General features: G+C 40.3%; 2 protein-coding genes across 2 annotated transcripts in view; both read left to right on the forward strand.

The window, feature by feature from the left end:
- The first annotated feature begins 717 nt into the window (after positions 1-717).
- LOC306869760 (leukotriene B4 receptor 1-like) lies at positions 718-2,487 on the forward strand. The gene is made up of 2 exons (XM_079416665.1): positions 718-1,632; positions 2,078-2,487. The coding sequence occupies exons 1-2, from the start codon at positions 723-725 to the stop codon at positions 2,125-2,127; spliced, it is 960 nt and encodes a 319-aa protein (XP_079272791.1). The 5' UTR covers positions 718-722; the 3' UTR covers positions 2,128-2,487.
- A 1,550-nt stretch (positions 2,488-4,037) lies between these two features.
- LOC306869795 (NMDA receptor synaptonuclear signaling and neuronal migration factor-like) overlaps positions 4,038-18,359 on the forward strand; it is a 36,277-nt gene continuing 21,955 nt past the window's right edge. The window contains exons 1-4 of the mRNA XM_079416709.1: positions 4,038-4,400; positions 13,252-13,313; positions 13,577-14,260; positions 14,745-14,817. Of these exons, the coding sequence (XP_079272835.1) occupies positions 4,330-4,400; positions 13,252-13,313; positions 13,577-14,260; positions 14,745-14,817 (890 nt within the window). The 5' untranslated portion in view covers positions 4,038-4,329. The remainder of the gene's footprint in view (positions 4,401-13,251; positions 13,314-13,576; positions 14,261-14,744; positions 14,818-18,359) is intronic.

Consider the following 18,359-nt stretch of genomic DNA (forward strand, 5'->3'; position numbering starts at 1 on the left):
TGCATATCTAACAGTATAACATTAAGCAGAAGTATTTTGAATGAGTTAAACCTCCTGTATCCTGTTTTCTGAGTAACATTGAGAATATCACTATATACTGTATTTTTGCCACACTGCTGCCACGACCAGTCTGACGGGGCTCATGTTTATAACAGTAGCTTGGTGGAGTAGACTCATTTAGACCAATATATTCATTTGGTTTAAGCCAGGTTTCAGTCAGGCAGAGTACATCAAAATTATTATCTGTGATCATAGATTACAAACTTTATTTTTTTTTCAGATCAGTTCAAATGAACTGTCATGTGATGGCAAAATTAATCTAATAAATCATAACCAATGATGGGCGATATTGACCTGATATATTGTGCATCTTTAGTTTCTTTGTATGGGAAATGTGCTTTGTGTGTAAGGTCAGTCAGGTTACAGCTTCAACCACAGGAAGCATGCTAACAGACTATAAACACACATTACTTTAACACATTAACATTTTTAGAAGGAAATGCTACTTAAATTAAAACAAACACTGCATTCATGCACAGCCTTATATTGCTAGATTGACATTTTTTTTAAAAAAAGTATGCAAATCATTTATAACTGCACTGTTCTTTTCACACTTTTGCAGATCTTTCTACATGACGACAATTGTGATCAAAGTTCACTTCCTGAAACGACTTCCTCTCTATTACTGAGCAAACCTCAATATTCATATTCACATCACCAAGATGACCATGGAGTACCAGAATATGTCGAACAGCTCTCTGTTTGTGCATTCCTCAGTGGTAGCATCCAGCACTGTTCTGGGATTGTGCTGTGCTCTGGGTGTACCAGGTAATATAGCGGTGCTGGTCATGCTCATCCAACATATGAAGGAGGGTAGTTTTACCCCAAAACTGATACTGAATCTGGCTGTCTCAGATCTATTGAGTCTGATTTCTCTGCCTGTGTGGATCTATGCCCTTCTGAACGGCTGGGTTTTTGGCCAAGGTCTGTGTAAGTTATTCTCCTTTGTTGTGTACTGGAGCCTCTACAGTAGTGTGCTTTCTGTCACCTTGTTGAGTGTGCAAAGGTACCTGCAGGTGCTGTATCCACAGCGATGGGCAAAACTTGGACAGAAGGGTCAAAAGGGGCTGATTTTTGGGATATGGACATCAAGTGGAGCTCTGGGTTCTTATGCTCTTTATTTTCGAAACGTGAAGAAGAAGAAGGACAGGATTTTACATTGTTATCAGGATTATAGAAATAAACAAGAACAAGTAGCTGTCTTACTTGTCGAGACTATAGTGATGTTTGTTGTGCCTCTCTTCAGCCTGTTGTTCTTCTACCTTCGACTTCATCAACGGATAAGTCAGTCAACTTCCTTCAAAAGCCACAGGCTGACAAAACTGGCCATCAGAATCGTAGTGGCCTTCTTCGTATTTGGGACCCCCTGTATGATCAACAACTTGGTCTTAATGGCAGTGCCATGGGAATCAGATGTCAGCAACAATGTAACGGGGGCTCTTTTCTTTATCAACAGTTGCGTGAACCCTCTTCTTTACGCCTTCTCGGCTCGAACGCTGCGATGCAGAAGAAAACAGCATTCAGACGAGCCACAACAACATCAGAATGAAACAGTAGAAGAGAAACAGAAGAGTAAGCTGTAAAGTAATTCTGAAACTTTTCTGGTGGTATATGTGTCTAATATTAATTATTTGCTTTTGAACTGTGCCTACATTCTTAAAAAATAAAGGTACTTAAAAGGTTTCTTCACAGCGATATCATAGAAGAACCGTTTTTGGTTCCACAAAGAACCATTCAGTCAAAGGTTCTTTAAATAACCATCTCTTTCTTACCTTTTTATAATCTGAAGACCGTCTGACCTTTTGCCACAAATAACTTTTTTTGAAACAGAAAGCTTCTTCAGATGTTAAAAGGTTCTTTATGGAACCATTTAGACAAACAAGGTTCTTATGTCATCGTTAAACACCTTCATTTTTAAGAGTGTAAAGGGAAGTGCATATAAAAAATTTGTAACCTGAATAGAATACTTCTCAATTTCCAAAATATTACAATTAACCACTAAACATTTCTGTAACAGGACTGTTAAAGCCAACCAAGGATATCTTCTGCTTACTTTGTCTTATGTAAAGGTTGTAGCAAGAACATTTTCAGTAAGACTTCATCTTCTTTTTCAAAAATGGTAAGGAATGTGGTTATGCTGAGGCAGGTTAACCACATTTGGTCTTCTGACGGCAGCTTTTAAAGAGAGATGACCTTTCTGAACACACAGTAAAGGAACTTCAACCTCTACACAAAGAAAAAGGATGCCAACAAAGACTTATTCTTTTCTTGTAATTTGTTGTTTGAAATTAATTGAAGTCTAAATGAAAGTGGTTATACAACAGTTTGGTTTATGTCTGTAAATATATTTTTCAAAAAAGAGTCATATGAGTAGTTTTTACAAGAAAGTACTGTTTCAGACTTTCTACTTGGAAAAATAAAGCTCATAAAAATCATTAAGCTCAATGTGTTACTTGCTGTGTCTTAGTCAATTTTTATTTTTTATTTTTTTTCAAATTTACTAGCAATTTTTAGTGAAAATTTAGTAAATTTCAACTGTCTGTCATGACTATTTTTACAATTGCTAGGTTGAGGCAAATGGTCATTTATTGAGGAAAGTTGTGCGATTTAAAGGTTATAGCTAATTTTACACATTGTATTATTTACAGCCTATCTGTTGGTTGGAAAAATGGACTAGTACTTTTTTAATTTTTTTTTACTTTTATATATTTAGCTTTTTTACAAATTGCTTAAATCCTGTTAAAAATCCCACAATGGCTATTGGGGTTGTGTTTAATGAAATGCATCTTTTTCTTGGGCAATAGCTATAGGCCGCTGGTGGAAATGATTGGTCCAATGTCTGTCTGTGTGTGTTTTTTTATTTTTGTTATTTTTATTTAATAAAATTGTATATAAAATGGTAAAATACAGGCACGTGCGGAAGGGGGGGGGGGGGCTTTGGGGGCTCAAGCCCCTGCCTTTTTTGAAAATTATTCAGAAGTACCCCTCTCAGACAAATAGCAAAGATATTGTAGTCAATAAAACAAAAGGCATTTGAATTATAATTAACATAAAAACGTGTACAAAATGGTAACTAATCGCTCAAAAGTCTTTTTATTTTTTACATATCTGTCAATCTTTACATCTGTCAATTACATATCTTTACAATCATGTGGGGGTCTCTCCTCAACCACCACCAGTGTGCAGCATCCACTTGGATGATGCGACGGCAGCCACAGTACAACGGCACCAGTGCGCTTTCCACACACCAGCTACAGGTGGAGAGGAGAGAGAGTCATAGAGCCAATCAAGTGGATGGGGATTACTAGGAGGCCATGATTGATAAGGGCCAGGACACCGGGGTTACACCCCTACTCTTTACGAGAAGTGCCATGGGATTTTTAGTGACCACAGAGAGTCAGGACCTCGGTTTAAAGTCTCATCCGAAAGACGGTGCTTTTTACAGTATAGTGTCCCCGTCACTATACTGGGGTGTTAGGACCCACACAGACCACAGGATGAGCACCCCCTGCTGGCCTCACTAACACCTCTTCCAACAGCAACCTAGTTTTCCCAGGAGGTCTCCCATCCAGGTACTAACCAGGCTCAACCCTGCTTAGCTTCAATGGGCAACAAGTCTTGGGCTGCAGGGTGATATGGCTGTGGTCAGTAGTGTGTCGATTTAATTACAAATCCATATATATTTTAGAATATTACATAATTCATCAATATATATTTTACATTTGAACGCCTGCCCCTGAGGAACTCTCTGCACGTCCCTGGTAAAATATATACCATAACTTTAATAAAGAAACACACTGTACCCTTAGTTTCTTTTGTCCACTTTTAAGCTGACGCCAAATGACAAGCTGGGCCACTTCTTCCTTATATGGCACTAGTTTCCGTAATGTCCACTGTTGTTTAATCTGGACCAATATGAGAAACTGAGGAGAGCGAGAGAGAGAGCAAGTGCGCTGCGCGTGAGCATAACCTGGCGTACTAGCAGCGAAACCTTCTTCACGTTGCTGTACTACTAGCTCAAACTCTGCTCACTAAAGAACATAAACTTCACGTAGTGAAATTCAGCTGGACGTCGCGTTCCTAAACATGAGGAGCAAACGGAACATCTGACACAGACCCTGAGCAGCAGTTTGAATCAGGGAGAAGAGAGAGGAGGAGATCCTATCTCCACTCAGCGGATGATTCGTTTGCATTGTGCATTTCTTTCCTCCATTGCAGATGTGGCGAGTGGAATGAGCTGCTTTTACACACTGGTGGTCTCACTGCAGCATGGGAACTGCCGTGTCCAAGAAGAAGAATTTAAGGAATGATGCGATTTCTTCTGTTGCCGCAAAAGTTAGGTGAGTCTCTTCTGCAGCACGTCTCATGGAGGCTCATGTGCAGATGCACGAAACTATCACATCTCATCACACTTCATATCATAGTTGTCTTGCCGTTGACGACTGTTAAACACTATAAAAATCTGTCAGTAATGGATCAGCGACACTTCCTGAGGCTGCAGACGACACTTTTTATACATAACTAGCTTGCTGGTAACTTTGTTTTTTTTTTGTTTTTTAAATTACATTTTGACTTAAATTACTTCTAATGGCTTTTTAATGTAAATTAAATTAGGCTATTTATGGTGTTTTGTCGTGACAACAGTATTTGGTTTAGTATGTTCAGAAAGAATCAAAAATTTAGTTTAGTTACTGTTGAGCCAATATCAGTGACCATATTTATTATAAGTTTGTTGTTGTTTTTGCTTTTGTTTTATTGTTGTCCTTGTTATAACCATACTGGTGGTGGTAAAGATGACGATGGAAATTATTATTGTTATTATTATCATCATCATCATCATCATATGCTATTTTCCATATTCATCACTTTACAGTCTCCTGGTGATTAGCCTTAAAACATTTTTTTTTTTTTTTATTATTATTATTATTTTGTATGTTATTTTTTATGTTTTATTAATTATACTTCCAGTATACTTAAAATTCAGTACAGGTTTATTTTCATTGTCATTTAGGTTTTTGTTTGCTCATATAAATATTCATAAGGCTGATTTTCCATGACACTACGTCACTCTCAGTCACAGCTGGCAATATTCTCAGTCGTCATGAAGTCACTAGATTAGGCGTACTTTACTGAGACTGTTTGTTCTTTGTACTTGTATATTTGTTTATATATGTCATCTGGAGTTTTGTGAAGTGATTGGACCCAACCAACATGATTATCAGCCTTTGAGAGGCTTCCTCGAGTCAATCAGTTAGTCACTCGTTGATTTGTCCACATGCTGTAAATGACCATTAACAACCTTCTGAATTCACCATGACATCACTGCGGTTTTCCTGAATCAGCTGTCACCAAACTTCTGACCGGCCCTTGAGACTCCCTCTGCATTACAGTGACAGTGTGATTAATGCTGTATTCATCCTCTCTCTATAATTCATCTGTTTAGCTGGGTGATGCTTGACAGTTTCAGACTTAGTCAAGCAGCACTTCAGTGTGTGCATTCTGCTTTGAATAGAGAATTATACTCTGAGTCTGGACAGGAGGAAAGTGTGATAATTTCCAGTGAGTTTCCTCCCTGTCTCTACTGCTGCTTCAACCTAGCTGACTTTCTCAGATGGGCTACTGTTGAGTTAGATGCCTATACAGACTGTTTGGATATGGACTGAACTGCACTACATAGGCCTTGTGGGAGCCCGATATGGCTACTTGACTGCAGCATTACTTGTGAGGTATTCTTTATTTCCATCTTTAGATTGTAAACGTTCAAATTTCTTCTGTGTCCAAAGACACAGACAGAAAGTAGGAACCATGCTAAAATGACAGCCCGATGCCAATTAGAACTACGCAGTTAGAGGCTATAGATCTACAAGCTTCCCAGTTGTCTCACAGGCTGACATGTAAATGTCTAATTAAATCTTGAGACCACCTGCAGTCGTACTGGAGGGAGGCCCAGATTACACAAAAACTCATATGTTTGTATGTGTGTGATGATGCTTAGGGTCAGGCTGGCCGGGACACATGCTGTTTTTCGTTTTTTTGGCTAATATTTTATGGAGTTATTGCATTAGAAAACCAATAAATAAAATAGCTCTCTCTTACAATGTTTATCGTATATTTTTATTTTCTTCAATCATTTTAGTCAACGGTTTATAGCATCATCTTATAATTTAGTGTTTTGTGATTAAATTTTTTTGTTACCGAGTCTCATTTTTCAATTTATTATTGAATGATGTGCATTTGTGACATGTTTACTTGCAGACTTAAGATTTTCTGTTGGGTCTAATATAGTTGGTCCACTTCTGTAGAAAGCCTGCATGACACTGACAGGTTGACTAAACAGTGAAACGACTGAGGTGATTAGGGATCTTAATAAAATAAACTTTAGTCACTCTAACATTGAGATTTTTTGGAAGGCTGTACACAGATGTTGAGGTTATCCCACGGCCGAAACAGCACAAAGTTTGGCAAACTTCCCCAACATCTTGCTTGTTAGTTATACCATCTGGAAAAATGTGCTAGATCTTCCTCTTCTGAATAATAACGTCTTCCCTTCTCTTCTTGTTTTACTAATGAGCAAGCCAAGTCGCCCACCGAAGCATTCTGAACAAGCCCTTTTGCAGCTTAGTTCCAATAAATGGCCTTTTTGTACTGTAGGGGGAGTTTTGAGTTCTGAAAGGTCTCGAACATTTGGAATGGATCAGCTGGGACATTATGGTCGATTGCCATTTGGAACTAAAATGTTTGCTAGTGCGACTAATTTAGAGACCTGCTCATTAAGTGTTAATGAATTTCTAATGTGGAGATTTTAAAAGCTGAATGCCAATGGCAGATGTTGAGCATTTTCAAGATGAATATGACTCATTGTTTAGTTCACACTACAAGCTTACATAAATTCTAGCTGACAATGACAATGATGGCAGCGAGGACAGTGTGAGATGATGGTCTGAATGGTACACTAAGAAATCAAATCAGCAAAAAGAACACAGTTTGTAAGCGAGTGAACGAGGAGGAGGACGCAAAAAAGCGAGAGAAAGGGTCATGTCACACACGAATGTTCTGGTTAATGCACGCTGGGGCACTCAAGAACAAATTATACTCGCTTTTTACTGAATTAGTGTAGCACACCAGAGTTGTTTGCTGAAGTCAGTGTCATCCAGGGATTGTGTGTGAACAGACGCCTGAAAACAGCAGTGCAAGAACAGCTCCAGGGCTTGTTATCTCTACTCTCCATTACCCATGCTGCCTTTGTAAAGCCTCGCGCTTTCGATCTATATGCCAGTGTGTATTTGAGTCCATGTAGGGGCAGTTATTGTTTTTACATCTGCTTGTATCCTCATGTTGTTCATCTGAGTCACTAGTCATCCGCCTCTTCTTCTGGACCACCACAGGGCTTTTGTCCAGCAGTCTTGGTTAAAGGATCTGCTTTAGTTAACATGGTTAAAACGCTTCTCTCAAAGTTCCCTTGCGTCCTCCCTTCCCCATTTTGTCACATGGCTGAGATGCTCCCAGATGTACATGCTACTACACCGTCAGACAAACTGGCATAAGATGAAGGCTGTAGTCTGTGTGTGTGAGAAAGAGGGTCAGTAAGATTGTGACTGAGTGATTTGGCGTCTCATACCCTAGTGCTTCTCAATATTTATTATTCATATCTTAATTCTCTCCAAATGAGTAGCTTTGTTGTTTTTAATCGGTTCGGTTTAAAAAAAAGAACAGTAAACTATCCTAGGTAATTGGTTGCACCCCTCTAGGCAGAAGGTATTAATGCAGAACAGTTGGATTTCAAAGAAGTGCAAATGAATTACACAGAGTGGACAAGCACAGGCATTTTTGAGGTTCAGCGGTTCAGCTGTGAAGGTGTGGGATGCGGTATCACTTTCCCTGCTTTACTCCTTGTTACCATCTTTAACAAAGGATAGATTATAAAACAAGCCAACGGGGTTAGTGATGGGGGTGGCCTCTGACTGTCAGGGACCTCCAACTGAGAGGCCCATGGTGGCTTGATACTTGGAAACAAGCCATATACAGAAAATAATTGAACAGTGCTTGAATGTGTACCAGTATCTATTGCTATAACAAAATAAATGAGGAAATGAGTGATGCTGTTTTTTCCTGGCTCATCTTTAGCACCATCAGTGCCTGATAAACAACTTATTGCAGATTTGATGTTGAATGTTAGTTGTGGGGCATCTCTTTTGTGCAGATTCATTGCAATTTCTTGATATTTGTAGGGCTGGTCCGAATACCATTTTTTGAGCTTTGAAGCTCCGAATAAACACCGAATTTTCGAAGCTTTGGAGGGAGGGGGCTGAACATATTCTTCTCTCTAATAGCTCCGTGTGTCTGTCTGTCTGGTTGCATTTTTATTATGTCGAGAACCGTGTAATATGGACAAGCGACATGTTCAGAATTAATAAACTTTTAATAAACTACAGAACAGTGAGCCAGAAGCGGAGCCAGAACAGTGAGCCAGAATTAGCAGCACAGTAATTACTGATTAGGTTTTTTTTTATGACTGCTGTATTCCCAAGTATTTTCCAAGCAAATTAAGTGCATGTTTTTATCGTGTAAAATTACTGATTAACATGGTAGATAAAAGCAGCTCAGTTTTTTACACCAACAATATAGGCTACTAAAGGCGTAGCCTACTACTGTAATGGGGTGAACGAGACGTGAGGCGTGCGGATCCATGTGCAAACTTTTATTTATAAACAGTCAATACACAGGCAGGGTCAAACAACGGCAAACAGATATGGCAAGACACAAGAGTGATCCTAGGGCAAGCATAGGTCGACGATCAGCGAACAATATCCAACAGGGCAAGGCAGAGAGATAATTCAGGTACACAAGCAATAATCCAAACGAGCTGCAAACAAAGGCCCTTGAGACCGAACGGCAAGGCAAAGTACGAACGGCAAGGCAAAGGGTTAATCCAGGAAACACGAGCAGATATCAAAACACAAGAAAACAGGCAAGGCAAGGCAAGACTTAGAACAACTGAGTGGGCTCCGTAGAGTAGCTATCGCTAAGATATGCGCTATACGATACTCAGCGATCACAGAGAGGAAGTCCAAGGCTTATAAAGGGTGTGTGATTGTGTGATCAGTGAAATCAGCTGTGTGTGTCGTCAGTGCAATGGATGATGGGACTGTAGTCCAATGGTGAAGTGCAAGAGTCCATGCAGTGAGCGAGTGACCTCTGGTGGTGAGCGAATGGAAGTTCATGGCCAGGATTCGTGACAACTACTTACAGAACTTTTTCAGATTTGATGTGCTGTTGTGGTAGGCCAGTTTCAAATCGCATAATTGGCACACTGCCTTTGTCTTGTCCTCACTCAATTTAAAGTGCTCCCGCACAGCTGAGGTTTTCGGCATTTTTGTCTTCTCTTCCAGATGAACTGAATCATGACGTTCACTCATGGGCGATTCATATTCAAGCGTAAATGAGAACCATTTCGGAATATTCAAAAGAATATTTGAATCTCAAAATTGAAAATCGAATGCCAACCCACCGAACGAATATTCAAATAATCGAATATTCTGGTCCTGCCCTAGTTATTTGAGCATTGCATTAACTGTTGACCAACGTGGCCCGGCCACAGAATGGACTAATCATATGGAGTACTGGGATGTTTTCCAGAGGACTGGTTGACTTGAACAGCAGGTCAGTATAATTAGAAATCAGGTCTCCGTTAGGACCCCAAGTGGTCCTATTGGCACAGAGAACTTTTAATGAGTGCTCTCTTTAGTGTCTGATTACAATGTCCAAATCATATTATGATTATGTAGTTTGAACTATGGTACAGTATAATGACCATTTAATGTATGTTTTAGTAAGCTTACATGCTAGCATAGAACGAAGATACCTGATTAGCCTGACAGCTTAGCTTATACACTATGCTTTTGCACTTACCTTACATGTATTCACAACCAATTTTAGTATAATTACATGTTAAATATCCAAATATTCCAGTTATTAATGATGATGATGTAATAACTTTTTTATTATTACTATTTTTATTACAAATCATTTTATTATTATTTCTTATAAATAATGTTATCATTATTTATTAAAAGGTTTTCAAGTGAAATATATTACATTATGTCCAATTATGAACTAGGCCTATTAACTGTAGCAGCCATATAGCCTACATATTTTAAATGAATGTTGTTTGTGTGTAGTTTGTAAAACTATTAAAGGGATTGTTCACCCAAAAATGAAAATTAACCATTTACACACCCTCAAGACATCCTTGGTGTAAGACTTTATTCTTTCAGATGAAAACAATCTGAGTTACATTAAAAAATGTCCTGGCTCTTCCAAGCTTTATAATGGCAGTGAATGGTTGTTGATATTCAAAAGTCCATCTAATAAAGTGCATAAATAGGCCTACATCATAAAAATTGCTCCACATGTCTCCGGGGGGTTAATAAAGGCCTCCTGAAGAGAATCGATGCATTAGTGTAAGAAAAATATCCATATTTAAAACTTTATAAACCATAATTTCTGCTAACTCGTACTGCGTTCATGAAAGAGTGGTGTCCAGCGGATGACGCCACTCTCTTGTGTACACATGTACAACAGTTAGCGGAAGCTAGAAATTACAGCCATTCAGTACCATTGGAAAGAGTGCTTGGAAGAGTCAAGACATTTTTTAATATAACTACAATTGTATTCCTCTGAAAGAAGAAAGTCATGGCTTGAGGGTTAGTAAATTATGGGATAATGTTTTTTGTTTTTGGGTGAACTATCCCTCTAATTAATAATTGATGAGAATCCAATTTTTAAAAACACCAGCTTTCAAAACTAAATTTTGATGTAAATATAAATGTTTCTACTAGGCCAGCCCATTTAAGCTTCGAATTCTGGCACATTGCCCTCAGACACCCACTTCACTTATCTATTCACAGCAGTTTTACGGGATTGCTCCCTCTCTCAGTTCCGCCCAGCAATCTCAATGAAAATGATTTGTGTCCTAGCAGGGAAATTTTTCCCAGCTGCCTTCTGTGTTGTACTTCCTCCTCTGCTGCCAGCCGCCCCATCCTATGTCTCCTGTTATCTGCCTGACCACACATCTCCTCACTGACTAGACACCGAACGTGTTATTTTAAGAGCACCACAGAGTCTATTTCAAGTTAACCAAGTCAGTAAAATCATAACATAAACGCTGTGCTCTCTTTTAGTTCTAGTTCACCCCTGACCTCTCGCCCCATCACATGTTAAAACACTTAGCTTGTATCTACTCCTGGCACTGTGGAGTGAGACAGTGAGAAGAATGATGAGAAAGTGATTGGACGATTCCACTCTGCACCACTCTTCCCATGTGTTAGAAGAGTTTGTTGAGTGAGGAGAGAGAGGGATGCACATGCTGGCTACTATTTAATTATTCAAAGTGTCGTTGCAGGAAAGCATTGCTACTCCAACAACAGAACCATCCCATTTCCCAGCGTCCCTTGAGAAGTGCAGAGACTGCACAATTTGCCAATAGCGTGCTGATTATTGGTTTGTGTGCTTGTGTCAGTTCACCATTTTCATCTAGGTGGATTTGTGTTGCTTCCACATTTCTCAAGGGTGCAGGGATGGAGGTGGGCTTCAGTGTATTTATGCATGTTAGAATCTACATATTTAGTGAGCTTGTGTGGGAAGGCATCATTAGCTAGGAACTAAATTAAAGACAAGGAGTGTGAAAGAGGTTTGGTGCTATTTTTCATTTGTTCATTGTAGTTGGTTTACTCCCCCAGCATATGCAAGTAATTAGGATATATTAGTTGTGTTCTTGCTGTGCCACACAGAAGGGGAATAAGTGTAAGTCTTGTGTAAGTCTTTCCTGTGGTTATGAGGTGGAGTGATGCATTTGATAATGGAGTGTAGCAGCTCTTCGAATGCATAATGATTTGTATAAATCATCTGGGTATGCTAATTGTAAGGGCCATCAGGAGTGCAAATACATCCTTTCTATTATTATCTTTAGAATTTTGGAAGCCTTTTTAAAAAAAAAAACATTGCATAAAGGTCATCCTGTTCAGAGGAAGGTATGGCAATGTAGCACAAAGTATTCTTTGATACCTTTGATACCTCTATTTTGTTGCTGAGAACACATGGTTCTACTAATAAAGCTGTTTCCTTTTTCCTTCTTTATAACCAATCAGTCTTCCTTGCTATGCTTCCTGAGCTATCTCTCCCTCTCTTTATATAGCAAGTCATAAGGGGGCCATGTTCTTGTGCCAGAGCAGCTGAGTGACCTCATACTGGAAGCCAGTTGTATCTAGATTTCATTCAGTGCTTTACACCTCATTGCTCAAACAAATTATGGGATGTGGAGTAATTCTGCATTTTTCTGAAAGTATCTGCAGGTGTGGTTGCCCAGTTTAAATTAGAGCCACATATTGTGACATTACCTGCTAATGTTTCTCATTTTCACTTGTGAGGTGTTTGGAAATGGGAAATATACTGAGGTAGACCTGTAGTCTTCTGTTTTATGAAGAGTAAAAAACAGTATTTAGTCTTGACTGCACATCTCGCACAGTGTTCCAGTGAGTAGAATTATAAAGAGGGCATTATATTTAAATGCAAAACCATAAATCACTCAATCATGTCAGTGGCAAGGGCAATATCTAAAATTGCTTTATCAAGTTAGTGGTCTGTAAATGTCTCTATGTAACACTTTAGGACAGAGAGTTCCACCGATATGGATATGAAATATGGAAGCTGTTTGCAATATTATCATGAAAAACGATCTGCTTGTTAAGACATGATGTATTGAGTACTGTTTCCAGGTCCAAGCTTCTGTGCCATTTCAAGTGAGAATACTATCCAGAATACAAGCCATTTATGAGCACCGCACCTTTCAGCTTTTAAAAACTAACCGTGAACACTGCATTCTCCTGGCACCAGTATTTTAATGATTCAGAAAATTTGAATCACTATCTGACCAGCTGAGGTTTTAGTATAGGTTAAGAGTATTTTTTGTTAGCACTACATCACACTGTCTGTGACTTTATAATAGCACCGTTTGTTGTTTGCTTTGAGATCGAAAGAGCGTTTGGACCTGGAAACTGTGATGCATGACGTCAGACTTAACAACTTGATTCGGAATGACTACTGAGAGCTAAAAGCAGTAGCATGTGAAAGTGCATCAAGACAGAGAGTTCTATCTCCATTCTTTGATTTGGTCTCCTGTTTGTCTCTCTGCAGAGCAGCTCGAGCATTTGGAGAGTACCTTTCTCACACGCACCCTGAGAACCGCAACGGATCAGGTTAGGTCCATTCCACCTCATGCCCTACCTTCATTTGTCCTCAAGTCTTTTTTTTCTCCTCCTGTTTGCCTTGTGAAGTGCTTGAATGTATTAGTACTTGCCATAAGACAGTTTCAGTTTCAACATTAATTCCACTTCTGTCCACTCACCCAGTCATCCTTTAATTGATCATTACAGGAGAGCTTGATTGACACTTGTTGCTTTGCCAAGACATGATGATGAAAAATCAGTTCATCTTGGTCTCTTTCTGACTCTCACTCCAGATCACTTGCTATCTGACACCTTCATCGGTCAAGACACAGACTCCCCAGACATCAGCCGACTGAACAACAATAACAGCCTCCAACCATACTCCCAACACACTCTCATAGTCAAGCCCAGTCAAGAAGAGGTTCAGCCAGGCAGCCAGTCTGCACCCCTTCCTACAAGTTCCAAGCTTCGTCTCTCCGTAGAACGCAGCCTTTCTTCTGAGGACCAGCATCATCAAAGGTGTGTAGAGAGCTCTTTGAAGCCAGCACGCGTCTACACCATTACTAGGGAGCGAGATATGCTTGGAGGCCAGGGAAGCAAGGAGAGCCTGGAGCTAGAGGTGCTGAAAAGGACCACAGACCCACCAAGAACCAATGCTCCCTCCAGTTTACGTGGCAGCCATCATCGAGGAAGCCACCACCGTGGAAACAACGGCTCAACACACCAGCATCACTACAGCCATGCGCCTCTCACGCAACCTTTGCAAAGCTCAGGGAGCGCCCATAACATCCGGGACTGGGGGTCGAGGCGGAGCAGGTCGAGGGAGGATTGCACACCGGATTGTGTGGCCTGCATTCGGCCACACTGCCAGAGTCAGCGCTCTCTAGACCTTGAGACGTCACCTCACGGTGGTGGCAAACAGCACAAGAAGCTGGAGAGGATGTACAGTGAGGACCGTGTGTCCTCTGAAGATCGAGGTAAGGAGAAGATCACCATCACTGAATGGTGGATTATTGGTTAATTCATTGTGAGATTTACACCGTACCTGTTAAGGCTGGAATACACTACACGACTTTTAAAATTTGAACACAAAAACTGGGCATCATACACTACGCGACTGAAGATCATACACTACCAGACTTTAAAGTTGTTCTGATCACAACGAACTCACGCAGAAACATGTGCCTTGTTGCTTGGAGACGCATGACAAATGAAAACATATGTGTTGATATCCTCCGACTGGATAGAATCAAAATCTGAAGCTACAAAATCGGAGTCTGTGACCATCATACACTACAAGATTTTCTGTGGAATCTGTCAGCTGTAATCTGCAGACTGGCTCTGACTTTTCTCAACTAGCGTCAACGTGTTCAGACTGTAAAATCAGGGGAAAATTGGGGCAAAAATCGCGTAGTGTATTCCAGGCTTTACTTTTGCTTAGACTACTCTTTTTATTTGCAGAGGATCACATGAACAGCTGGTTCCCTAAAGAGAACATGTTTAGTTTCCAGACTGCGACCACCACCATGCAAGCGTGAGTAAACATGGGAATTCATTGCATCAAATCTTCTGCTTCCTCTTGAGTGGGGTTGGTCTATGAAGCAGACGTGTAATATAACTATCCTGACTCATGCATGTGGGAGGACAGGAGGTATTCTATTTCTTTCTTTTTCTTTCTTTCTTTCTTTCTTTCTTGCCATCTTCTTTCTTTTCCTGATCCTCTTTTTACCTTCTTCAGCTTCCTCTGGCTTTTGTTCCTTGCTCTTTTCTCAGTCTTTTTATTGAAATTTTTGTTCCTTTGTCTGTTCATTCTTATCTTTCCATTTCTGTTTTCTTTCCTCTTTATCATTGCCTCATTCTCATTACAACTTTTTTTGCCTTTTATTCTTTCTTCCCCTTCTTCCTCTTGCTCTTTGCTTTCTTTGTTTACTTCCTTTTCCTCTTTATTTTATCCTTTATTAGTCCATTTCCTTTTTCTCTTCCTCTTTTTTTTCCAGGTCTTTTTTTCCCTTTTTCTTTCTCTTTGCCTCATGCATTCTCTTTTCCACTTCTACTTTCCCTTTCCCTCTTAATTTTTCTTTTTTTCGTCCCCTTCCTGTTTCAATTTGTCTTTCCCCTTTTCCTGTTCTTTCCATTCCTGTGTCCCCTCCTCTTTCTCTTTACCTTCTTTGTTCTCTTACGTTCCTCTGTTCCTTCCTGTTTCCTGTCTCCTTGTTTTTCTTTTTCTTTTTTGAGTGATTTCAGGCTTCATTATTCTCCGTGCACAGACGCTCTCGTTCAGCCTGACTGCTTAATTATCACCTGTCGGGCAGAAGTCTTAATCACAGAGCCCACTGACTGAGACCCCCCCACTGGGGTACAGTCCTCCTCCCTCCAGCCGACATGGTTGTTGTCTCCCCCCTCAGCCTCACTGTGCCCTCCCACCTCATCATCTGGTGTCAGTTCTCCTTGCCTTTCTCCTCCCACTGTATCCTTCTTTCTGTCTATGAATACTTTGCTATCTCTGCAGCTACTTAATTCACTTTCTCTTCTGACTTATTCATTCCCCTTTTTGCTGGGTCTAATTGACATTTCAGAATCCTTTCAATTTGTGTGAAATGTCAGTGTTTTCTCCTGTGGTCGGCTGTAGAGCTGCCACTTTTTGTGATAATTGACTGTAATAGGTAGTGATAAAGCACTTGGTGATCCTTTCATAAGACCCGATCCAGTGTTTATATTTGAAAAATGCTCTGTATTTCCTGCATACCTTAACTTTTTACTTGCTTTTCATGTGTTTTCTTGTGATTGTTAAAGCACCTGCTCTCTCTTTCCTCTTTTTATCTTCTTTATTATGCATTTTTCCTTGGCTCCAAAGAATATCGTGAGTATACCTTTCTCATTAGCCCACTGTTTTAAAAACTCAACATATCACTCCATCCCCACCCTCTGCTCCTCTGTGCTGCTGCCTCTCCTGTCCTGTGTTAACTCTCACTCCACCAGCATTAGACAGAGTGTTTGAAGTTATGAAGGAACTCTGTCTCACACAGCACAAATACTGCTCACCAATTGTGAGTCACCGGTGTCACTAATCACATTTCAACTGCTTGTTTGTTGTACTACTATGATGGTTCGACCTTTGAAGTTTTCTGGGTTTTAACCACAAATTAGTTACAAAAGCTCTGTTCCAAAACCGACTGAGATTTACTGGCTTGCATTCCATTGTCAACACCCTAACTGAAATGGAAACTCGTAAGTAACTGATCTGGAACGTTCTTCATAGGCAACTCTGAATGCCACATAAAGTGAAGTGAAGTGACATTCAGCCAAGTATGGTGACCCATACTCGGAATTCATGCTCTGCATTTAACCCATCCAACGTGCACACACACAGCAGTGAACACACACACACACACCGTGAACATAAACCCAGAGCAGTGGGCAGCCATTTTATGCTGCAGCGCCCAGGGAGCAGTTGGGGGTGTGAATGTACAGAGCGCTGTACATTCACTCCCCCCACCTACAATCCCTGCCGGCCGGAGACTCGAACCCACAACCTTTGGATTATAAGTCTGACTCTCTAACCATTAAGCCACCACTTCAAATGGTACTCAATGCACACAGGAGACTCAACTAGAGGGCTGCATTGGGATTGGGACCCGCCGGGTCCCGCGGGACCCAACGCAAATCTCGCGGGAGCGGGCGGTTTGAACTTTGCTGCGGGCGGGAATGGGCGGCTAAAAAAAAACACTGCGGGATCAGGAGGTAGCCTAGCGACATGATGTCATTGTCAACAAAATCAAAGTACTTGAAGTCTAAAGAAACGCGCGGTAGCCTAAGCATTTTAGATGTCCCCGATAGCCCAGGCTATATTCATCTTCCCTACCAGTGCGTCAGAATACATGCAGGTCAGGGAAAGAAACAAACATGAATCTCTTTAATAATAGCAATACAATACATTTTTTTTTTCCTGCGGGACGGGAGAAGACACAAAATCAATGCATCTCTATTATCGTGCGGGAATAAATTCTCAGAGTTTTGCGGGTGCGGGCAGGAGTGGACATACATATTGCGGGAGCGGGTGGGAGTGTAACACACACGTTGCGGGAGCGGGCGGTAATGGTCAGAAATTCGGCAGGCGCGGGCGGGAGCGGGATGAAGAAAACAGTCCCGCGCAGGGCTCTAGACTCAACTCCTGTTGAAAAGCATTTTTTTAATAGTAAAAATAAAAGGACAGGAATCAGACAGCAGTATGTTGATGCTTTAGCGCAAGTACAGGTGAACTCGACTAAGACTGAATTCAAAATATCATACTAGCAGCATACTACTTCTTTCTCATTTATTGTAAATATGTCTGAAAGAAATGCAAAATAACACCATAGCATAAAACCTTTTCGTGCATACTGATAAGTTATAAAAATGATATTGTAGTGTCTAAATCACCTGGAGCACACAAATTTTTAAATGTAATTTAATTACATAAAATAATGCAGTTACGAAGTTTTGATATTGAATAAACTATAGTCAAAATCTGAAATGCTGCCTTAAACTGTATCTTAAAAACAAGGGGTAAGAGAGCATAAAAAATGAATCTACCTACCTTTAGGAATAGCCTTCATGTCAGGAGTCTGCCTACGATTTCCTAAAATAAGATCTAGGTAGACAGTTGACTAGATTTTGGAACAGAGCTTGTGTTTTGACTATAATGCAAGGTATATTTAAAAAAAATTACAAAATGGTAGACTGGCCCTGGAATATGCTGATTGCAGCCATAACTGTGTTGAATATTGCATACGAAATATATAAATATAGCCTGAATATACCCCAGAAAAGTCACTCATCTCAGGATTTGCACGCAGAGTTCCAAGAGCGTCGCCAGTCTGTCAAGGCTCTGAAGGATTTCAGGATGCAGTCACATTTACATGCAATTACATGCACACACACACTCTGTCTAAACGTAGCCTCTCATTAACCTCCCCTGCTAAGGACAGGGGTTTGATTTAACACCAGCTGTCAGTAATGATGGCTGTACCTTCTGTCACCCTGTGAAAAACAATAGATGCACAGCAGATATGATAACCACTCCCACAAAGATGTTAC

The sequence above is a fragment of the Barbus barbus genome (assembly GCF_936440315.1).
Source record: "Barbus barbus genome assembly, chromosome: 5".
Taxonomy (NCBI): domain Eukaryota; kingdom Metazoa; phylum Chordata; class Actinopteri; order Cypriniformes; family Cyprinidae; genus Barbus; species Barbus barbus.